The sequence below is a fragment of the Gallinula chloropus genome, assembly GCF_964237585.1.
Source record: "Gallinula chloropus genome assembly, chromosome: 1".
Classification (NCBI taxonomy): domain Eukaryota; kingdom Metazoa; phylum Chordata; class Aves; order Gruiformes; family Rallidae; genus Gallinula; species Gallinula chloropus.
The window spans coordinates 147,720,063-147,744,139 of NC_140085.1; the positions used below are offsets into that span (position 1 = coordinate 147,720,063).

Sequence of the window (24,077 nt, forward strand, 5' to 3'; positions counted from 1 at the left end):
GTTCATTTAAAAACGCAGCTCTCGACACAGAAGTAAAAACTGAATTGAAAGTTTTTCTTTTTGTGTGCCAAAGATAACGTCGAGGAGGTTGTAAAAATGCTTCAAAAGTTGCTAAGCCTTTCTGAAGCCGCCTTTTAAGTTGAAACGAAGGGTTTTCTTACTGAATGTTTAATGAGATGAGCTGCAGAGCTTGCAAATCCCTGCTAGTCACCTTCCTGTCTTACAGGAAACCTGAAGCGCTCTCATTCCCGTTTGACAATTACACAGGACGCTCCATCGCTGCAGAGTGTGACAAATAGTTACGGTGGTTGTGTTTTGATAGCCGGGAGCGGGAAGAAAAATAGGTGGCGGTTTTCTTCTGGCTTTCAAGACGGGTGGAAAAGAGCGGTTTCGGACAAGCAGGAGAGAGCCTTTGTGCTCCCAAACCCAGGGCTGCTTTGCTTGCACCCTTTGCTGCCCTCATCTCCCAGGTGGGAGTTTGCTTACGTGCTTCAGTAACTCTGAATTTTCATAGCGCTAACGACGTTTCTTTCTGTCATAAATTACAAGAGGTAACAGCTCCTTGCAGCACACAAACACACACACACACAGACACACATACACCCACACCCCACCCCCCCGAAAGGTTTTCCGTAGCTCCTGGGGGAGAGCGGGCGCTGAGGGGCGAGCACCCGGGGCAGGGTGGCTGCTGTCCGGGCAGCTGGACTTTGAAGCGAGCTGTCTGTAAAACGGCGAGCGGCAGTGTCGCAGACATCCCTGAGGTGTGCTCGAGTGATAGAAGGAAATGTGGTGCCCTTCGGGAGGGGTGTGTACCTATGAGAAACAGGAAGCCCAGCCGCGGCCGCCCGCCTGCCCTGCCTGCCTGCCGAGGTCGGTAGCCCGGGCGGGCGCAGGTGTGCCGACACGCCGCCCAGCCTCTGCTTCTCTCCAGGCATCTTGGCAGCCACGCTCTTCGGGAGCAACATCTGGAAGAGGCGGGGTGTGGCTGCTGGTGGTGGTGGTGGTGGTGGAGGGGGAGAAGCCCAACCCAAAGCCAAAACAACACCCCCTCTCGAGAAAAAAGAAAAGAAAAAAAAAAGACCCAACAACAACAACAAAAAAAAACCCCAACAAACCCAACCATCAGCCCTGCAGGTAGAGAAGTATGACGGCCTTGCAGCTGAAAGAGTTGTCACAGTCAGGTCTGTACAGGAGGAGACGGGATCGCCCTGATAGCGTGGGACTGTCCGGGCCGCAGGACGAGAAGCTGAGGTGAGTGGGGATCGGCGGGTACCGCCGGGGCGCTTCGCTCGGCAGCCTGGCTCGCTTCGGTGGTTTCAGCAGCCAGAAGGCGAAGGTGGCTTTGGAAAGTCGCTGCGGAACACGTGCATCGAGAAGCAGTCCTGAAGCGCTACGGAAAAAAAAAAAGAACAGCAAACAAGGAGAGATAACAGGAGCCATATGGTGACTTTGAGGGTTTTGGTGATGGTGTGACTGCCCTCCCCTGCTCTGGGAAGGGCAAATATTACCCGGTGGTTGCTGCTGGATCCCTTCTGGCAGTCAGGACTTGCAAGTAAATAACTTTCTGCAGCCTGGCAGCTTTGCTCGATCTGGTTTGGAGTCGGTTTTGGGTCACCCGGGCGCTGTGGGTTGTGCTGCTGCTTCTCGGGGGGTCTCGGTGCAGCCCCTCCGACGGGCCGGTTTCTTTGCGTAGGGGCTGGGGTGGCTCCTGGGCTCTGGCTTTCTTCAAGGAGGGGGGGCGGTGGGGGGTGTTTTCTTTGTTGTGGAAAGGGCTTTAGACAAAAGAATGCAGCAAGACCACTTAGCCTGACCTTACCCAGGAAGGGTAACCAAAAATCGGAAAGAGATTTAATGTCTGGGGTTATCTTCCCGGTGCTCCCTGCCTTTGCAAAAAGTAACAGTGCATTGTCAGAAAGCAGGGACATGAAAGAATTGTCTGTAACCTGGGTGAGAGCAGAGACCAAAAAAAAAAACCCAAAACCAAGGTAAAAATGCAAAGTTGGGTTTTTTTCCTAAGCGTGCTCGGCGTGACAGCGATGTCTGTTCCCTGCTTCGAGTCCCTCGGAAAAGGATCCTTGTGTAAAGGCTAACAAAAGCCTCCGTGGAGAGGAAGCACTTCCTATCTCCTCATCCCTGCTCTCTGGTTGTATTTTTAGATTATTTTTCAGTGGTGGTGGTGGTTGCACACCGGAGTGCTGTGTGATTTAAAGGGGGGGTAGTTGCTGAGCTTTTGTGACCCGAGTTTTAGCCATTTCGGAAGGAGGGGTGGTCAGTTTGGGGGGATTTACCCTTTTGTTCGAGCTAAGCACCTTAATTAAAAATGATTGTGGAAACAAGTGTGATCGTGACCTACTGAGAACATTTGCCATTCAGTAACAGAAATAGTAGTTCTAGGAATGTGCGGGTCTGATATGTGTGCTTGGAATCTACTTGGAGTATTAATTCTGAATTGATTTCCTAGATGGATTACTAACAGCGTTAGCAATATGTAGTACATGATATGACTACAGGTGGAAGAATAATCAGACTTGGTAGAGATGTGCAGAGATTCTTGACTTTTCTGTGTTTAGTTTCTTTAATATAAAGCCAGCAGTGAGGAAGGATGGGTCTTGTTAGGGAAGAGAAATCTGCTTTTTAAAGCTTACAGATAAAAATGGGTGCTAGCTCTCTAGGGTTGTGGTGGTGTTTCTCTGATTTATATGCACATCCAAGATGGGAATGATCCCCTCGGTGGGCTGGGGGATGTGGGGGAATAAGAGTTTTCCTGTATCAGTGTAATTCCAGGTGTTTTGATCCTTTCCTGAGAGAAGTATGTGAGACAGAGATCAGTCTCGGGAAACAGAATCCAAGTGGAGGAAATACCAATTCAGGGGATTAAATGAATCAGCCCAGGACAGGGTACTGGAGATACAGGAAGGTGAACAGAGCACAGTCAGATGATGCTCCTGGAGCAGGGGGACAACCCCTACCTAAAGACAGAGCTTCTCTTGTATTTGCTAATAGCTTAAGCTGGTTCTTATTCAAACTAAACCTTGGTCGTTCCTAACCCGTTTTGTGATACTTCAGTGGGTTGCCAGGCAGCCTTATTTGTCATTTTTACCACATTCTCCATGTGTAACCGCTGGGGCATTGTACACACAAACTAATGACATAACAACGGGGCAAAGAGCAATCCGGGACAAAAATAAAAAGTAATTCGTTTTCTAAAACGGGCTGCCTCCAGCTTTTATCGTGTGCTCTCCCCAGCCACACTTAGGTGCAAATACTTGCAGAGTACCTAGACCCCCCAAGAAAGACAGGAGGTTTCTTTCATGTCTGCTAAATATAGCTTTGCCACCCTCCATGGCTCTGCGATGCCCTCCTGTAGTTTCTGTCTCCGTTTCTTTGTTCTAGCGCCTTTTTGATTTTGTTTTACATACATATTAATCCACCACGTGTGTTAAATAGTACCAGCCCCTGAGGAACAGTTCACTGAAAGCTGCTCTCTCTGTTCAGGTACCGTATTTTTCTAATCCTGTGCCAAAACGTACTCGAGATGCCAGTGTCCTCAGGGTATTCTGTGAGAATTTCTGTATTTAGGGAAAAAAATTAAAATCACCCTTTGTCAAAGTCATACATGGTATCTGCCAGTTTTCATTTTACAGCCTTTTACAGTTTACCCCAGTATGAGATTTCTCTCTCCTGCCCTTTTTGAGGTCTGTGTCTCCTTTGGTAGTGGTTTCTGGGGATCCAGGCTGGAGTGTTCCTCTGCTAAGGCAGAAGGCAGCAGTTATTAACCCAGTGGGCTCCACTTAAACCCCACAGCCTCTCCGGGAACCTTTTAATCTGCTGCTAAAGATGTCACTGGTGCTTTACTGACCTTACAGGGAGCTGGAGTCTGCCTGCCTCACATAAAAGGTGATCTGGATAGCTCACCCTTTTCTTGAACTTGCAGAGTACAAACCTGTGCTTGGTTTAGACCTCTGCTGGGGCGGGGATGCTGAATGCAGTCCTCCCTTCCCCTGCTTCAGCTAGGCTCACTAGTGCCAGGACCTCAGCTATGCAGGATGTTCCCCAGGTGCAGAGCCCAGCGTGCAGGGGGGCTGCCCCGCACCTTTATCCCCACCCCCGTCCCCCACAGATGCAGTGGTCGCTGAGCTAAACACAACCCGAGAGATTTGCTTTGCCAGATGGAGGGGAAGACTTGTTCTTTTCCAGCTGTATTGATTTGCTGGGGGAAAAAAAATGGCACCTCTGATAAATCTTGTCGTGCCTTGTCTTTAGAAATGGCATGTTAAAAATCCCAACTGTGCTCTCAGCTATTCTTTCTTGCTTTTCTCAGCAAACAGGATGCAAAGGAAATTGCACACATGCAACTATGATTAATCATTAGGAGTCACTTAACAGTAGCAGTATGCTTGCTATTTTTGCTCTTTCCCCTTCTCATCCCCTGGCCTCCCTAAAAACAGAATGATTCCTCTAAAACATCTGATACTGTTAATTTCCAAAGCTCAGTGCAAGGTACTGGGAAAAGCAGGGGCAACTCTCTTTTTTTGACAACTACATTTAAAGTGAATTTGATCACTGTTGTCCATAGCTCTCTTCTCTTAAGTTCATGTTGGTTCAAACATGATTAAAAATGTGAACACTTTCTTCAGAGGTTCGTCTCAAGTTTTTACCAAACAGTAAATTTCAGCGTTTGCAATGAATAGTCAGTCATTGCCCAGCCTCACTCGGTGGCTCTCAGCTACTCAGGTAGTTCACTGCTCTGTTCTCCTGTCCAGCAAGCACTGCAGAAATTTCCCACATTGGTAGCTTCCAAGTGTCTGCCTCCCCTTTGCTCGCTGCTGCTGAAGGGGATGGGTACATCTGGGTGAGTAGGTGCAGGCAATCTTCTGCCGGGTCCGTTCAGGCTCCCGCCTGCCCCTGCACATTGAATCCAGGCTGGAAGGCATGTGGATGTGCCCCAAAATTTCGTGCACAAAGACTCTCTCACAGATGAAATAGGAGACGTAAGCACATTCTTATGCCCCATGGAGCCTTGCGGGGATGGGCTCTGCACAGCAGAGCTCATAGGTGAGTGTAAAGACAAGCGAACGAATAAAAATCCCCCAAACATCAGCAGTGGGGTAGAGCTGAGTGCCTCCCTTTCTTTATGAGGCACAGAATTCGGGAGTAGCCTGAGGTCACACATCTCCTCAGCCTGCCATCAGAAACCCGTGTGTAGTAGCCAGCCTAGGTGTGCGCAGTTTCCAGGCACAGGTCCTCCCTGACAGCCTCCTGCTCTTCCTAAGAGAAGAGAGAAGAGGATGCTGGTCAGGGACTGTCTGGGGAACCAGGGACCCTGTTGAGTCTTCAGATGCGTTAGGGTACTGAGAGCAAGGGAAGGCAGAAAAAAAGTATTCTTAAATTTGATGTCCACAGGTAATATTTCTTAATAGCATGGCCAGTGTTGAAGTTTACACAACCCCTTTCTCTAAGTAGATGTTTCACTTGCTCATGGTGCCAGTGGCAGCAGGTAAAGCCCTGATGATTCAAAACACTGGTAAAAAAGAAGACACTGATTAAACCAGGAAGAGCTTGAAAAGAATTCTCAAGCCACTAAAAAAGTGTACTTCTTCAGTTGTTGTGGTTTGAAACTCTCTTGGAATGGTAGAGAGTGGAGACTTAGGAATACTCCTTTGAATCGGATGCTTGGGAACTCTCTCAATTATAAAACACTTTGGCTCATCTGCCAGCTGCTCTAATTGAAGAGGGGATTTGTCCGTGTAAACGTAACACTGAATTATTATTATTAATTACAGTAACTCCCAGCCAGCAGAAATACACTTCATGGCTGCATTTTAATATTGTAATACTTAGAATTTCTGTTGAGCCTTAGTTCGAGGTATCCAAATGACTAGAGGCTTTACTTTTCATTTGTGCTGTACTTCTCATTGCTCCAGGGGTTAAAATAACTCCTCTGGAGATACACACCCTTTTTTCCCTTGCCTCCTCTCTCACCCCTCGTCTGGCACGTTGCGTAACGACTCATAAGCAATTTCATTGGACTTGCTCACCCTGACAATCACCTCCCGTGACTCTGAATGACCGAGATAGCTGCTTGCATAACAGAAACCCCAGCAATTACTCCTGCTCCTCTTAGTCTCACATCCTTGTGATAATCATAGAATCATAGAATGGTCTGGGTTGGAAGGAACCCCAAGGATCATAGAGCTCCAACCCCCCTGCCACAGGCATGGCCACCAACCTCCAGGCCTGGATCTACACAGGGTTGCCCAGGGCTCCATCCAACCTGGCCTTGAACACCTCCAGGGATGGGGCATCCACCACCTCTCTGGGCAGCCTGTTCCAGCACCTCACCACTCTCTCTGTGAAGAACTTCCCTCTAATATCTAATCTAAACTTTCCATCCTTTAGCTTCAATCCATCCCTCTTGTCCTGCCATGATCTACCCTTCTAAAAAGTTGGTTCCCCTCCTGTTTGTGTGCTCCCTTCAGGGACTGGAAGGCTGCAATGAGGTCCCCCCGCAGCCTTCTCTTCTCCAGGCTGAACAAGCCCAGCTCCCTCAGCCTCTCTTCATAGGTGATGTGCTCCAGCCCTCTAATCATCTTCGTGGCCTCCTCTGAACCCTCTCCAGCAGTTCTACATCTTTCTTGTATTGGGACCCCAGACCTATGATTTCAGTAAATTGTTCCATTTCGATGATTGTAGCAACTAGGGGTTTCATTGCCTTCTTACAGGATTAGCTGGCTAAAGATAAGATGTAGGATTGTTTTGGGATTGGGTTTTTTTTTTGCTTTTGTGTGTTTTGATAGCACTTTAGCCGAGGTGCTTGCTACAGAAAACATACTGTCATTGCTCATTATTCTTTATGATAATTAAGCTCTCCTTGGAATGCAGGTGGATTTACAGACAGAGGTCATTCTGCAGAGGGGAGAAAAGCTAACTTATGTCAACGCCACCACTTACAAAAATTACCAACTTGCAGGCACGGGGGAGAGTGAGCTCAAAGGCTGTTAAGTTCGGGTTCCCTTTCGGTTCATTCTGTTTTCCTGTGGTCTCTGAGCTGTTCTAGGAAAGGCAGAGCTAACAGACACCGTGTCCTGAGAGGACCATGGGCCTTTTACATGATGCTCTCCAGGCACAGGAACAGCTCCAGCTTGCCAAGTTATGTTGCCTCTGAGGGTGACCAAAAGCTGATGCCTGTGGAGGGAGGCGTAAGGAAAGAGCGGGCCTTTTATGGGATTTCTCTTGGTAGCAATCCCAGCTTGCTGCCTGCTGTGGCTCAGGGACTTCCTACAGGGCTTGTGGCAGTCAGTGGTTTTCCCTTTGGTTAACTCTCACCTCACACCCAGAAATCTTGGGGCATTTCCCAAACGTGAGTGGTGCTCTGAGTTCTCCCGCGTGTTACCTGACGCCGCAGCGCACACGGTTGCGTGTGCGGGTTTTTCTTTGCTTGATTGATATCGTAGCAGCTGCTTTAGCTGTTGTTCTGTTTTTGTCTTCCTTATCTGCCAGCTCTGTAGACGTTTCTGATTTGGGGTGGTTCTGGGTAGCGTTCTGAAATGCTGGTTTCCGATACAAAGCTCTGTGAGCAGTGGTTTTGGATGAGACTGCTCAGCTCTGACGGGAAATTTTAAGTCGTGCTGTGATGCACCTTTGTATATCAAGGAGATGAAGCTTCATGGTGTTTTGAAGCCTTTTTACCCAGCAAGAGAAATTTGGTTTATGACTGTGACTGCAGCTTTTTCTGCTTTTCCTGTCTCCTCCGATGGCCGTGATGGAGCTAGAAGAAAATGAATTAAAAACTATTAGCTACTAGCCTGAAAGGAAGTAAGCTGTTGGCAGACCTGGCTGGCGATACCTGGCAGCATTTCTCAGCTGCACCTTTTTTAAATGAAAAATCCAGAAGGTTCAAGCTGTTCCAACGAGGAGTGAATGCACCAAGGTGAAGCGGGTGTGAAACGGTGCTTGTCTCTTCCAGCATGTTAAACCCGTGCATGCTGTGGCGTTTCATACACCAGAGGGTTACTGATCCTGTATTGAACATACCTTTTAGGCTGTTTCTGTGCAGCAACTGGAAAAATGTTACCGACTTGGAGTCATGAGTCAAAACTGCCCTGGCTGGTCGCCTCTGTGTTCCGGTACGGAAAGTTTGCGTTGAAGGCTGTTTCTCTCACGTGATGTTAGGCTGCTCAGTTACTGTTTTGTATGCTTCTCCTTGCCACCTTCGGAAACTTGAGGCATACCTGTTATATCTGATAGATTTAAAAAGCTGCTCATGAAATATTTGGGGGTTTTTAACTTTGTAAAAGGAGGTGGTAGCTTACTATCAGGGCAGGATAGCTCCATCAGATACTGGTTGCAGGTCATGAATTTGCTCCAAGAGTGCAAATGATTGCTTAGTTTTAAACTACATTCCTTTCTGAAGCTAATCCTCAAATCAGACCCACTTGTCCGTGGTATGTAGTGAAGGGAACAGCATTTTGGCAGGGCTTGAGCCTCTCTGATCCAAAGCACGAAACCCAGTGTCGTGCCTTCAGATAATCCCAGCAATGTGCTGTTGGGAGGGTTAACTTCTTCATCTTCCATTGCAAATCTTAGAATATGTATTACAATCATTTGCTCCTACTTAGTTTACTCATTCAGGATTAGTCAGTTGGCTGAGTTGAAACTGTTACTAGAGTCTTGCAATGGTTACCAAAGCCTTGTGTTTGGAAAATGCAGGGAAGTCTTGCTTTGCCCTAACTGCTGCTGAAATTCATTCACGCTGACTTGAACGTTCAGCTACTAGTATCACAGAGCCCGTAAATATAAAATCCCAGATTAAGGACTTCAGTTTCTCTTACCCAGAATGTTAATGGACCATCATAATGAAGTATGAAAGCAATGCTGTTATGTATCAGCTTTATTTGCCCATACTTTACTCGGGCTCGACTCTTAGGTACATAAATCGCTTCCGGTTATTCTCCGCTGGCTGTTGAATGGTGAGGCCATTATTTAATTCTGCAGTGTTAACTGCAGGTGGCTGAGCTGTCTGCCTGTCATCTGCTGGTTTTAAAGCTTAGTGATGCTGCAGGGAATGTGGGAAGAAAAAAAAATGTGAAACCAAAACTCAGAGTGACTAATAATTATGATTTTAATATGTGTGTGAGAGAGGAACAACAGCTGAGGTGATATTTTCTTTCCTGTATACTGCCTTCTGCCCTAGACAAATTAATTGAGGCGATGAAAAACTTTGCACTTCCTCATATCGAGTAGAATAGAAAAACAAACGTAATGAAGGTAAAAAATACCTAGAGAGGCTATGTTGCTGGAGGTGCAGATTAATAATGTTCAGGAGGAGGTGTGGGTGGAAGTGACGTGCTGGTTGGTAAAGTCAGTCCTCAGCGTGGTGTCTCCTCCAGTAGAAATGTTACTATAATAAGGATGTCTCTGCAAACCTGGCATAGGCAGCTATCTCTGCCCTACAAGGAACAGTGTGGACGTACTGGAAGTCTCTCCTGGTAGCCAGGCTGTTATGTTGAGTCATGGTGTTAATTATAGCTCCTGAGTGTGCTCAGGTCATGGTGTCCAGCTTGTGAAAGCATCAGTTCTAACTGTGGCAGGCAGATATGGCTGAGGCAGGAGCAAACACTGGTGTTTGCCTTTACACTGAGGATTTTGTGGATAATTTTTGGTGGATTTCAGTCACAGATGACATGAACTGAATATTGGTGCTAGGAAAATGTTACTGTGAAGAAAAATACGGTAGTGCAGCATTTTAGAATCATGGTGTCATTTAGGTTGGAAAAGATCTTTAAGATCATCAAGTCCAGCCACTGAACCATGTCTCTAAGCACCACATCTACACATCTTTTAAATACTCCCAGGGATGGTGGCACAACCACTTCCCTGGGCAGCCCAGTCCAGTGCTTGACAGCCCTTTCTGTGAAAACATGTTTCCCAATATCCAGTCTAAACCTTTCCTGGAACAACTTGAGGCCATTTCACCTTGTCCTGTAGCTGGTTACTTGAGAAAGAGATGCAGGCCCACCTGGCTACAGCCCCCTTTCAGGTAGTTCTAGAGCGCCATACTCAGATTCTCCTCCAGGCTAAACAGTCCCAGCTCCCTCAGTTGCTCCTCACAAGAGTTGTGCTCCAGACCCTTCCCCAGCTTTGTTACCCTTCTCTGGACCTGCTCCAGCACCTCAACATCCTTCTTGTCGTGAGGAGCCCAAAACCGGACATAACACTCAAGGTGCAGCCTCCCCAGTGCCGAGTAGAGGGGCACAATCACTTCTCTATGCTGCTGGCCACACTATTCCTGATACCAGCCAGGAAAATGCAAAGTTGAACCATTTTTACATATTTGAACTTTAAATCTGCAATAGAGGAGGGGCACACGTACACCAAGTTGTAATTCGCTTGCAATTCCCTGATCCCACTCTAAGGTGCATCCCTTGACTTTCCAGTGCTGTGGTTTTCACCAGTATCAATGTTATTCTGCTGAAAAACTCCCACATTTTAAAACTGAATAATGAACCGAATGACCCTGGTGTTGCGAAGTTCACTGTGTGTATCCCCAAACAGGATGCTTTTGAGCACAGTGGGCCTGATGTCATCTCATCGGCCTTGAGAAGATGGCTCTGTGCAGAGCCAGTGTCTGCGAGATGTTTGATGTGCAGCCCCTAATATTGAATAGCTAGCTTTTTTTAATTTTTCTTAAATTAGGAATGGGGATATAAGTGCAAATGCATCTCTAGAAGGTATTGAGATGGAAGAGTTTGGATACGGTGCATTTACGATAGTAAATTATACATGCAATCGCCTACACAGGGTGGGGATTTTGAGAACAGCCGATAGCAGCACAGATTTATTGAAGCTCTCACCAGCTTCTCAAATGTGATACTGTATCTGTCTGTTGTTTTGTTTTTCCTGCATGCATAGGATTAAAAAAAAATAGGTGGGGGGGGAAAAGGTCACTGCTCTAACGAGTATCAAATATCTGTACACAGGAGAAGTAATTCTTGTTCTACACAAAGCATGGCTTCGTTTGGTAATGTTTGTAGCCAGCAGGAAGAGAGTACAATAGATTTTTTAAATACCACTTACAACAGGAAAATGCTATGGTTAAATAGTGCTCTCCCTTTCTACAGGTTCTGTAAGAAGCTGATTTTTCACTGTGCTTGTAGGGTTGATGAAATGTTGTGTGGGAAGGTGCTGCTTACCTGTTTATTCCAGTTATATTCATTTCCTTATGGAGAGATGGAATGTGAACTTTCTCTGTTTGCAGAGACTGGAGCATTTTTTGGACGTGTTTATACTAGAATAAGTTTAGATGGAAGTGTATGAGGCAGGTAGATTTGCCTTTTTGTTTGCCCTGTTTAAACTCCTACCACATGCGTTTAACCATGATTCTGTGGCAAAGACTAAAGGATGAAACTTTTAGGAGCGCTCAGAATTCACCTGGTTTTTATTGCAGTGGTTTCAAGATGGTTTTCTGTCCTTTCTAATAGAAAAAATAAGTTAGAGCAGTGCTGGTCCCATGTGAACATCCTACCTGTAATATGTATTTTTTTTAATAGAAGAGATTTATACCTTTTTTTAGATTGCCTTAGGAGACCAGCTCAACACAGAGAGTCTATTACTACTTAAGAGGTAAACAAGTGTTGTTAATATCAATAGAAAAAGGTGCAAAAGGTCAATCAGTGCTTTAAAAGGCTGGTGCAGAAACTAGCACAGGGCACTGCAAGTCCCCTCGCATTTTGCAGCAAAACTTCTGTTCCAGTCGTGTTCCTCGATTTGCCGTGAGGGCCGTTGCACAGCAGCATCTGTGGCAAAGGGAATTAAAGTGAACTCACCCACAGCTATGCAGGAAGGGGAGGGATGCACTGCGATTACTTACCCCTTCCCTGCGTAACGCGGCGTAGTGACGCGGTGGCATTACGCGGTGGTATTTCGCCGTGGCACGAGTGGGCTGCCAAGCAGCAGCTGCCTTTGCAAAGCACCTTCTTTGGAGCCGGGGCTGCTCAGCACGTCTATTTGTGGCACGGAGCGCAATGCTCAGCGGGGCTGCCCGGCCACCGAGCCTTCTCTGTAAGAGTCCCCTCTGCCTCTGGCTGCCCCCGGCACGGGCGGCTGGGCTTGCACGCTCTCCGGAGGAAGCGCGGTGTGAGCGGGGCAGCAGCTGCTTGTCAGCGATGGTGAAGCTGTGCGGCTGGTTTTGCTGCTGTTTTCCAGTGGTGGGACGCTTCCCCTCCCCTCTTCTGCCACTTCCTTTAGCACCTTCCCCACTGTCACCTTGGGCTTCAGATAAGATCCTCAGTTTGTCCGGAGAAGTCTCTCTGCCTTGGTCCTTCCTACATACCTTTTCCTTGAGCTTGTCCCTTTTCTCCTCACCTGTACCGCTGCTTCCTTAGCAGCAGGCTGGTAGGATTTGTCCCCAGATCCCAGGGAGTGCTTTTGGGAAGCTGCCGCTGCAAATCAACAAACCCCTACATGCTTCTCGCTCCCCGTGGACAGCTTCACCTCAGGGTAACCTAGAAATCCCTAATGAAAATGCTGTGTATTTTTAACAGCGTATTTCAGATCTTGGCAGCATGTCTCCAGCAAGATGACAGGCAAGAGAAGGGTGGCCAGCTGCTCTGGATTTGGAGACTACCAAACCTTCACAGTAGAAACTTATGTTTTGTTTTAGTAACAGAAAGGCCCTTTTTAAACTTCTGGCAAGCTCCTTTCTTGCTTAATAGAAAACAAATTGGGAGTAATTCCAACAGCAGCAAGGGCAATAGGCCTTGAGAAGCAGGCAGCTCTTTATTACTGCACTTAGGGTGTCCTGTTGCCTTGTAGGACTGTTTCTTGAAAAAAGCTAGGAAGATTAAAACAGGGGGTTTGGACAATATCTTACTGCACTGACTTGTGGCACTGCTTGCTTTGCTCTGGCCTGGCAGAAGACTGCAATAGCGAGCTAAAGGCACAAGCAAATACTTTCCTGTTGACCGCAGAAGACTTGAGCCAGCAGAAGTGGCTTCCCAGCCACCTTAGCAGGCTGTGGATTTCAGGTTACTACAGGAACTGAAGTAGTCCACCAGGAGAAAGAAACTCTTCAGGGCTCTGTAAACTGCAGCAACTGCCTCCCAGGACAATTGCCTGCAATCTGGCAAGATCAACAGAAGAAAACAATGAGGAGATGGTTAGTGATAAAGGGGAAGAGACAGATGGACTTGCTGTTTCATTTCTGAGCGGCTTGGTGCACCTGCACTAATCCTGGATGAATCAGAGTGGTTAGTCCATTGCAGTCGGTCTCCCTGGAGTATTGCATACGAACAAAAGCTCAGCATTGATCTGCTCAGGGAATACTGGAAAGTAGCACAGAGAGGAATTGCTGGCATCACTATTCTTGCATCTCCATTGGCAAACAGCATTCGTTGTCATCACTGTCATTCCAGTGGATGCAGAAACCTTTTCTTCCAGCACTGTTTCCTGCCATGGTGCTCTGGCAAGTTCATCATGTCCTAGGGCTACAACCTGAGCATTGCTTGATCTGGAGCTTGCTTCGTGACAGATAAAAATAGGGCTTGAGCTCCAGCCAAGCCATGTAAAGCGTGAGGTGCAGCTTCCTTAGCCTGTTACAGCTTGTGATTCCCAGTAGCTCTGGTGCAAGATGGTTAATGACGCCTCTAGACGGGTAAATAAGCAGGGTCTTGCTGCCTGGGTCCCACCTACTGTGATGTTTTGTGGTGCAGGGGAATAGCTTGCCCAGAGGTTGCTTCCGGACGAGGGGAGGTGAAGGGGAGATGCCTGGCCAAACCCATCCCACAAACTACAAATTTGGCAGCAGCGGAAACGTAGTGCTGTGTTGGCCAGGCTGTGGGAAGACGGCTACGTGCGAGCCCAGGCCTGCAAGGAAGAGTGGCGTGTGTGCTGCTGTATGCTTATTGAGCAAGCTATCCCAACGAGTGGTGAGGGATGTGTCCCAAAACCATCATAAACCAGACCCTCTGCAGAAGGTCCCAGGATGGTGAAGGCATATTAAGAAGTATTAGCCTTGACTGAAATTTCTGTCCTGTCCTTTCTCATCTTCTAGTCCTAATTTCTCTACTGGTTCCCCTCTGCTCGTCTCCTTCCTGTCCTCTGCTTTCTCATGCCCCCTCTCAGACCACTAGATTCTTTGGATACCAAGACACTGTGTGTCACGAGTACAAAGTACACGCGGTTCTGCAGTTCAGCTGCTTGCAAACAAGGCTGAGTAGCAAGGGGTAGCTACTCAGGACCACTTCCCAAAGCCCTGCTCTGTCTGCAGTTATGAGGGCTGGAAGCCGAGTATCCTGCATTTGCTGCTGCACTTCAGGGAAGGAGGGCTTGCAGGGGTGTAATTATTAGCTGCAGATATGCAGCTAACCAACACAGCTTTCCTTACTCAGCAGTATGCAGTGCTTTTTTTTTTTTAGTAGAATATAATAACCATGAAATAATTGCAACATTAGGAGGGCATTCTGTGGTGAAGGAATAGTTCATTTTCATTCTTTCTCCCTGGTGTTGCTGTCTCGGTTCCCTCGTATCCACATTAAATTGCTTCAGCCTTCAGAGCTATGAGGTGTTCTTATGTTGGATGATTATTCTAGATGCAGCACATCTCTGGAAATCAAGCTTCATGTTTCCTCCTTCATACATTGCCCGTTACAGCATACCTGGCAAGTCGGTTAATGGCCTGTGAAGCACAACAGAAACCAAACTATCCATCTGTACCTACCCCTTCCCTGATGGGCTGGCAAGAAGAATCCAGCACATACGATGTAGAAGACACAAGTGGAACATTAAAGGCCATTTTAATAACACAGTCAATATACTGTAGCATTAAAGCAATATTTACCCAATGACAGAAGTCTTCTCTTTGTGCTTCCCACTGCTGGTTTGCCTATGATGAAATATTACTGAATCCACCACCACCACCCCTCCTTCTCCGTAGAAAGTAGCCGCAGACACGCTTGGTGGTGAACGTATTTGCTCACACAGGTTACTCACACCGCAGCTCTCTGGGGCGGCTCCTGTCAGCAGCCGGCGGCGAAGCCCCTTAATAGCATCTGAGTGTGCACGAGGGCCTGGCAGGGGAATGTGCTCCTCCACTCACAGCCAGCCTCAGTAAATCACAGCCTGACGGGCTCGCCGCCCCGCCGCTGAACTCTTAACTTGAAGCTCTAGCAGGGGGCTGAGCAGCTCCAGCTACATGACAGGGAGCTGCGAAAGTAAATCACTTCTCCGGGAAGGAGGGGAAGTCCAGCAGGATTGTTCTGCAGGCTTTGCCTGCAGCTTCTTTGCAGTGCTGAGCGTAGAACGTATACACCCGGGGAAAGCCACCGGAGCGAGATGGACTTCCAGCGCAGAGGTCACCCCTACCCCATCCCAGAGGATGAAGAGGTGGCACACAGGGTCGCCCCCGATGCTCACAACTCTGCGGGAAACGAGGGCGAGAAACCGGTGTCAAAGCTGCAGCGTAGGCACAGTGACGTAAAGCTCTACAAAGAGTTTTGTGACTTTTATGCCAAATTGTAAGTTTGTTCTGTTGGGCTTTGGGGGTGTAGTGATGGTGACACTCCAGGTGTCTTCTACACATGTGTTTTATTATCTGAGCTCTGGGCGGGCTGTGCAGAGCAGTTTTTCTAATGCAACCTTTGCCACTGTTCTGCTTGAAGCATTGCCAGCTGTAATCATCAGCTAAAATCTGAGCTGCTGCTTTAAACATCATCATTAATTGCACCAGAGGGTTTTATCAGCGGTTGAAACCGGGTTGTAATTTATCAGGTGCTCTCTGACTTTAGGTTGTTTGCCTGTTATTTTGGGAAAACAGATAAACTGCTTCACTAATGCTGAAGTATGACATACAACTCTGGTGTTGCATATGTGTGTTTCATATCGATGCAGTGATATCAATGGCTTTGAACTTCGTTTCATGTTTTTGCTTGGGTTGTACTTTGTGTCCGACAGCACTTAATATTAAATAATTTAAGTTCTAACATCCTCAGCACCCAAGAACTGTAGAGGTGGTGATGAACATCCTGGTTTCTGTTGTGATTATTCCTCATCTAGATTGGTAAGGAGGACAGGTGAGGTGCCTGAGATTTTCCCACACAGGAAGTGTACACAATCCACAGAGACCATCAGCAAGCTTTATAATTCACCACAGTTTATACCTATAATCACCTGCGGGCTTGTCTGTTGCATATGGGCTGGTATAGGACAGATCATTTTCGTTCTGATCTCTTTGGGAAATTTGCCCAATTGTTTCACTGAGAGGGTGGTGAATATTTGGACAGCAGTTACTGTCCTCCTCTTCTGCAAAGATCTCGGGGGGGGGGGGGGGGGGGCGGGTAGAAGCCAGCTAATAATAGCTGGTCAGATGTGACCTTGCGTAGGACTCTTCTGTGAGACAGCATAAGAAATAGATAAAGCACATTCCTTTTTGAACCACGTGCTAGGTGTTTGCCTGCTCCCTCGGATGCTCTGCAAGGAACCAATTCAGTTCCTGTTGAACCTGGTGAGAGCCAAAGGTCTTATCCCTGTGGAGGGAAAGGCTTGGCGCCTTGTGGGATGACAGGGGCTCTGCACGTAGGGAGGCAGCGTGGTGGCTGTACCGAAACGTGTGTGTGTGGACATGTGTTTAAAATAATGCCCATTGTTTAGTAAGCTCCCAGGTAGACGTTTGAGTCAGTGGTTTTGTCACCTGTGGTCAGACAGCAGCAAAACCAGACCATTGCCCTGTGTTTGCTATCCGCTATCAAGCAGTACTAGAGCAGAGAGGTGATCCCAAAAGGCATTGCTTGAAGAGCCTAGATATGAGTAAGGAAACACTTGCAAAGGGAAAATCAAGTGAGCCTTTCTCTGGCCTTAAGTAACGAGAACATAGCTGTCCTGTCTTCTGCAGATACGGACTTGATCCGAGTGAAGCAGCTCGTTCCACTGATACTTTGCAGCTACCACACTGTCGGTTTATGGTCATGTGCCTTTGAGAAGCAACCAAGGTCGCTATTTGAGGTTTTGGGGTTGTTTGGTTGTTGGTATTTTTGCATCCCTGGCATGGGTTTACAAGCTTGTGTTGGCCTGCGTGTGGGTCGCAGTGGGGCAGCCAGAGCATTCTTACCCTCCTCCTGGCCCTGGACCAGCACTGGCACACCGTGGGCTGACCTCCCCCCAGATGAACCTTAAAAAGCCAACTGAAAATCCCAGAACTTCAAACTAAATTTATAAAATGACTTCTAGCTCCATGAAGCTTATAGAAAGAGTAATTATTTATGTGCTCTGGTTTTCTGTTATATCTACCAGACCAGACGCATTCACTCATTTCTCATTGCTTGCTTAGAGCTCTTGAACCAGCGCCCTTACATATATTTTAGAATTAGGATTTATTTTGGAATTATCATTTATGTTTTCCACTGCGATGCCAGTCCTTGATTGCTGTGAATATTTGCCCTTGTTTTCTGTAATTCAAATGTGTTTCATTGTTTTTAAAGTAGTGTTTTGAATCACCTGCCTTCTCTTATCATAAAAAGCCTGTGAACATATCTGTAGTAATGATGCTTCTGTTAATAGTTATTGGAGTGCATTGCTGGGACTTTATTCCTATGGAGTCTGTGAGCAGGGGGAAATGGTTTTATTTAGTTTTATTTCTGAGGGGATGCCACCTGTCACTAAGTCTATAGGAAAACTTCTGTTGAGCAGTTTAGTGTAAGGCTGATGCAGTTGGCTTTGGTGGGTGGGGCAGGGAAGAGACACACCCCCCCCCCCAACTAGTGGTGTTCCTATTTGGGCTAATTTTCTTTCTTCTTTTGTGTTTTCCTCTGACAGCAACATGGCGAACGCGCTCGCAAACGCCATCTGTGAGCGCTGCAGGGGCGGCTTTGCCCCTGCTGAGAAAATCGTCAACAGCAACGGCGAGCTGTACCACGAGCAGTGCTTCGTCTGTGCCCAGTGCTTCCAGCAGTTCCCTGAAGGGCTCTTCTACGAGGTAAGCGCCCGGCTCGCCCCCAGCCTTTGCCCTGCGCCTCCCTTCTCATGCCCCAAGTAACCCACAGGCAGGTCGGTTCCTTAGAAAGTTCCCTGGGAAGAACTGGGCCCCAGAAGGATGTGCCCAAGAGAGGGAGAAGAAAGCAGAAACGTTTCAGTGCCAGTTTGGAGGTTACCAGTGTGTACAACCTTGTTTAAGTGTCTCGTTATCAGAGCTGAGAAAAGAACTGCTGGAGATTTCTTTCTCAGGGCAGATTTTTTCCCTTGACATCTGTGAAGACAGTCTGCACGTCGTACCAGAAGCACAGGGAAAGCAGATTTAGAGAACAGTCACAGAGAAGGCAACCCCAGCGTCCTGCGGTCTGTAGGAGGTTTAGTGCTGAGTTGGGTGAGGCCAGCACAGCATGGAAAAGTTGCTCCTAGAGATGACCTGTAAGTCAGCGTGCTGACATCGGGGTGTGCTGGCAGCCCAAACCAGACGGGGCCTATGTAGGCCCAACTCGAGGTTTAATAAACGGGATCATTCAGAATAAGCGGTTCTTATGCACTCTCAAGGGTTAAAATCCACTCTCTCTTCTTCTTTCTCAGCCCCAGGTAGATTGCCCTCAGCTCAGATGGGTGTTCCTATATCAGTGCTGTTTTCTTTTGCCTTCCCCTGTTGTGGGGGTTCAGGATGTGGCTCAGCTATCTCAAGTACAGAGTGGCTTTAGGGAAAGCTTGAGTTCATAAAATATGAAGTGACTAATATAAGGAAGGGTAGGTAATGTGAGACAGGGAATTATTCTCTGGGACATAAGGTCCCACACAAGTAGCTTTCTTTGTAGTCCAGCTTACAGCAGCAGTTACAGGATTTATGTCACCCTGTGATGTGAAAAGGAAGGTAAGCAGTGTGTTAAAAGGTGTGTCTCTCATTCAGTGCACCATCCTTGTGGCAAGAGCACAACAGTTTCATCCTCCACAGTAGTATTTCCAGTTTTACAGAACCATGTTGATGAGGAGAGGCTGAGGAAGGAACATGGATTGGAAAAGAGACCAGCAAAGGGGATTCCTAGGGTTTGCTTTCTCTTACCTTTTAAGAGGATCAAAAGATTTTTCAGTGCTGTTGAGATAGTGTTGCACAGATTATGGTGGATGAGGCACTATTGTTCCATAAGACATGAAATTTGAGCTGCAAGGCAGTAGCAATTAAAAAAAACCCCACAAACCAGAACACCCCATAGATACTTACACATTGCATTACAATTCTTAACATATACTGAGCTGATACCTGTTTTCAGGCATGGTGGGGCATCCATCCTGACATGTTAATACCTGCAAAGTAATATGAATGTTCTAAAACTAAAACAGTTATAATTATGTTAATAAAACTGTCTTAAAAACAATAAAATATATTTTCTCTAACTAAAGAGTACTTATTCATCCTTTTTCTGACTCAAAGAACAGTGGGGAAATCCAGGGACCTCATGCAGAAAGTTAAATGGTCCTTTGAGATAAAGTTTGAGAAATCCTGTTCTAGGTAACCGTATCTCTTAGGGGTTGGAGGAGAACTGCAGTGGAAAGGAAGTCTTAAGTTTACACCTAGTCAAGGAATATTACATCATCTCTGTTGCTGACAGGATGGCCATATATGAATGTCCTTGGCAGAGGCAAGTACCCTGGTGGGGTTTAGACAGATCAGATGTAGGCATTTTGTTTCCTACTGCTACCTTGTTAACATTTGTAGAGTCACAGAATCACAGAACCACAGATGGGTTTGGGTTTGAAGGGGCTTCAAAGCCCATTTCATTCCAACCCCCTGCCATGGGCCAGGACACCCTTCACTAGCACAGGCTGCCCAAAGCCCCATCCAGCCTGGCCTTGAACACTGGCAGGGAGGGGGCAGCCACAGCTTCTCTGGGCAGCCTGTGCCAGGGCCTCACCGCCCTCACAGGGAAGAATTTCTTCCTGGTGTCTACTCTAAACCTGCCCTCTTGTAGTTTGAAGCCATTGCCCCTTCTGTCACTGCACACCCTTGTGTAAACAGTCCTTCTCCAGCTTTCATTCATCTTCATTATGGTTGGTGTTTAAGCTCTGTCTTACTGCAAAGCAATGCTCCCTGTTAAAGACAGTAAGTCAGGAGTGAGTATTGATAGGTTGTCCTGGGAATTACAATACCCCCATGTACAAAACATGTTTTGGTTATCGTTGCCAGTTTTGGTTTTTTTCAGGCTGGGTGCTTTGTTCTTGAGAAAAGAAAGTTTTGTTTAAGAGTAGACACTTTTTTTGCCACAGCTACTATAGAGATTAAATAATTGTGATGAGGATTAAATGAACACCTAAAGACTTCTGTGTGGCTTGAACTTCAGGTCACCCTTCTGCCTCTGACCCTTACAGTATCCTCACAGTTTCTCTGCACATCAGCAGGACTGTCCGCTGTGGTTGAAGAGAGGTGCTTTTTGGTACACAGCCTTCCCCTCCCATCTATACTGGCCTGTCCTGGGCACCTTCTAGAGATCAGGAGTTATCCATGTTGTCCCAGCCCTTGTGTCTTTGGGGCGGTTTCAGCTGGGAACTTTTCAGCAGGGCATTCTCCCCTGTCTCTGCAGCCTTTGGGGTGTCCCCATGTTTGCCTGTGCTGCCAGAATGGCTGTCACTTCGCTCTGAAGTGGTCAGTGAGAAGTTTGCAGTGGAAACCCTCGCACAGTTCTTAGTGGTGCTGCTCAGGAAGCAGGGGGTACGAGGGCACAGCTTGCTCTTCTTTCATTTGGCACCTTGCTACAAGCGTTGGCACCGTACTGGGTGACAGGGTTTGGGGGAGAGGGAGGACCAGCCCTAGGCAGGTAGAGGATGGGCTTAGGTCGGCCAGTGCTCAGGAGAGGGCTGGACAGTGACTTGGGATGCGCTGTGTTGCTGTCAAGAAGTGGCTGAAAAGGATGGGCAGGAAGGAGGTCTCCCTCTGGCTGGGGTAACACAGGCTGTAAGAAGGTGGGTGCGTTTGGAGGTGTGGCCGTGTTTTCCTGCTCAGGTTCCCCGTGGGTAACAGGGGTGTTGCTGGTGTTTGTCCCGTGCCTGGCTTAGCTAAGCAGGGCTGCCTTGGGAGTCATTCTCAGCTCCGAGCAATCAGGAACTCAAATATTCTCGCCCCGCCTATCGCAAGCCTTGCTGGGCTCCCCCAGTTAGTCATTAAGCTGCTTATCAGGCTGCTGGGATAAGCTTTCATGTTTTGCTCCACAGAGTGGAGAGGGGGTGGGGGCTAAAACTGTTTTGGCTGTGCAGGAAGAAATGCTGATGTAGGCCTCCTGCACTGCAGGACGTGCCTCCAGGCTGCCTGCAGCAACCCCGATCAGCTCAGCTCACTGTGGTCTGGCACCAGAGCTGAGCTGCTTGGAGGCACAAGTGGTGCCACAGCAGAACAATGACTCTCTGCAGCTGGGATTTTGCTCAGCATAGGAATCACAGAAGGGTGGGGGTTGGAAGGGACCTCTGGAGATCAGCTTGTCCAGCCCCCCTGCTAGAGCAGGATCACCTAGAGCAGGTACACAGGATCTTGTCCAGGTGGGTTTTGAATGTCTCCAGAGAAAGAGACTCCACAGTCTCTCTGAGCAGCCTGTGCCAGTGCTCTGTCACCCTCACAGTGAAGCTTTTCCTCATATTCAGACAGAATTTCCTTTGTTCCAGTTTGTGCCCATTACCCCTTGTCATTGGGCACCGCTGAGAAGAGTCTGGCCCCTTCGTCTAGACATCCACCCTTTAGATATAAATCACCTGTGCTGGTCTAAAAGGTAGGAATTCTTGGAAGAGAGGGACTTCCAGGGTATTTTTATTAAGCTTCTCCACATGTTATCGATGTTTTCTTGTGCACTCCACCTAACCAGAAATTAGCACAAGCAGTGCCCAGCAGAGTTTCTGAACTCATCACACTTAGCCTTCAGATACGAAGTGTTCTGGTCCACTTCACTGCCTGGAAGCTGTGTATTCCCTAGAGCTGCAGAGTCTTACAAGGGCTCAGGTCCCATACAAATAGCAGTGTAGCAAGAGCAAAACAGAGGGCATAAACGGACAGAGAGACAGGTTGGCCCCACTGTAACCAGTCCATGGGCAGGCATTTCCTCCCATCCGCGTTACTCTGGTCCGGGGATGGTTCCTCCCTGCATGAGGCTGCCTGTGTCTCCCGCTGGGCAGTGTGGGCAGCTCACCTTCCAACTGGGGAGGTTGGAAGAGATGAGTCCTACCCCTGACCCTGGTGTTTGGCAAGAGGCTCTTGGTGGGTGCTTCCAGGTGCCCAACCTGCTCTGCGCTGTGCTGAGGTGCAGGAGATGGAAGGGCTTCCCACGATAGAAGAAATAGAGCAACACCCTGATGGAACACTCTGGGAAGAGCTGTAACTGGGGAATCTCTACCACTGTTATTACTGCCATTATATTATTGTATAATAATAATATATTGCCCCTGTACTCAGCATTTGCCCCTGTACTCAGCATTGGTGAGGCCACACCTCAAGTGCTGTGCGCAGTTCTGGTCTCCTCACCATAAGAAGGAGATTGGGGTCCTCGAGTGAGTCCAGAGAAGGGCAACCAGGCTGGGGAAGGGGCTGGAGGGCAAATCCTATGAGGAGCGGCTGAGGGAGCTGGGGATGTTTAGCCTGGAGAAGAGGAGGCTGAGGGGAGACCTTATCACCACCTACAACTGCCTGAAGGGAGGTTGTAGGGAGGTGGGTGATGGTCTCTTCAGCCAGGTGACAAGAGACAGGACAAGGGCAAACAGCACAAAGCTGTGCCAGGGCAGGGTCAGATTAGATGGTAGGAAAAGTTTCTTCACTGAAAGAGTTGTTGGGGCCTGGAACAGGCTGCCCAGGGAGGGGGTTGAGTCACCTTCCCTGGATGTGTTTAAAAAAAGGGTTGCTGAGGTACTTAGGGATATGGTTTAGCATAGGACAGGAACGGTTGGACTTGGTGATCTTAAAGGTCTTTTCCAACCTTGTGATTCTGTGGTAATTTAAAAAATACTGAATGGCACGTGATTTGTCTCCTGAAGGAGAGGGAGTTCCTTTCAGTTCTGTGTTCCTTCTAAGGTGTTTGTAGTAACTTACAGAAAGATGAAAGGAAGGTGCAGCTGCAATGTGCTTGCCAGATTTGTTTCTATTCCAGTTGCACCTGGAGTGTTTTCTTAAAGTGGGCTTTCCTGGAAACTGAAACTTAGAGGAAGGTTTTTTTGAGACTCACTTTTTGTGTGTGCCTTTCCCCTGGGTTAGCTAAAACCAGGGGGATCAGCTGGAAGTTACATCATGGTGAAATGTTCTTTGCAGAGCCATTTAACGCACGGACGTCCTGCGTACAAGGATCAAATGACCTTTCTGTTAAAATATGTGCTGTGGGATTTGCTGTGGAAGCTCAGGGCTTTATCTGATGGGGGAACTGCTGGGTCATCCACAAAAGGCAGAGCAAATGAGCCGAGAAGGTTGAAAATACAAACAAGACTGAATGAGAACCAGCCTGCCTGGTTCACATTCACACAAACCAGAGGGGAAGGAAACCTGTTTAGTCCACCCAGAGCAACACATGGTGGCTGTGAAATCCAGGCAAACCTGTGCATCTCTCACCACCTGCTTACACAAAACAGGGAGCTTTTCCAGTTTTAAAGAGGATTTTAACCAACAGGAAGACAGCACAATTCTCAGTAAACCAATAATTCCCATTACTCCTTGAGACAGCGATAGCCCCCTGTCTCTCAATTCTTTTTTTAAAAAAAGCTCCCATTAAAAAAAAGTCATCTGTTTTTAGAGTATTACACTGGAGAAGCACTTGATAAATCTCTAGCAGAGATACCTGAAAGAGGCCACATTGAGCACACGTCTTTCTGTTCCTAGTAGGTGCAGTTCAGGTCGGGCACAAGAATGAAATTTCTGATCTGGAGTATGCAGTGACTTCTGGAGCCTTGTATTAAATCCCCATCCTGCCGGCGGCTCTGCACGTGGCACCAGTAATCCCTCTATTTACATTATATTTGATCCTTGGAATTTCATAGTACAAACCAGATAGCCCTGAAGCACATTGCTGCATTATGCTCTTCGTTTTGGTTTACATTAGACCCAGTAAAAAGGGAGGAGTGGGGTTTCCTGCTGTCCCCCTTGTTCC

At 47.6% G+C, this 24,077-nt stretch overlaps 1 protein-coding gene across 2 annotated transcripts in view; it reads left to right on the plus strand.

Annotated features, from left to right (window-relative positions):
• Positions 1-462: 462 nt before the first annotated feature.
• The window catches only part of LIMS1 (LIM zinc finger domain containing 1), a gene marked incomplete at its 3' end in the record, with an annotated part of 35,618 nt that continues 12,003 nt past the window's right edge, over positions 463-24,077 (plus strand). For both annotated transcript variants that reach the window (XM_084276458.1, XM_084276457.1), the window contains exons 1-2: positions 463-1,251; positions 17,806-17,965. In XM_084276458.1, the coding sequence (XP_084132584.1) occupies positions 1,145-1,251; positions 17,806-17,965 (267 nt within the window). In that variant the 5' untranslated portion in view covers positions 463-1,144. The remainder of the gene's footprint in view (positions 1,252-17,805; positions 17,966-24,077) is intronic.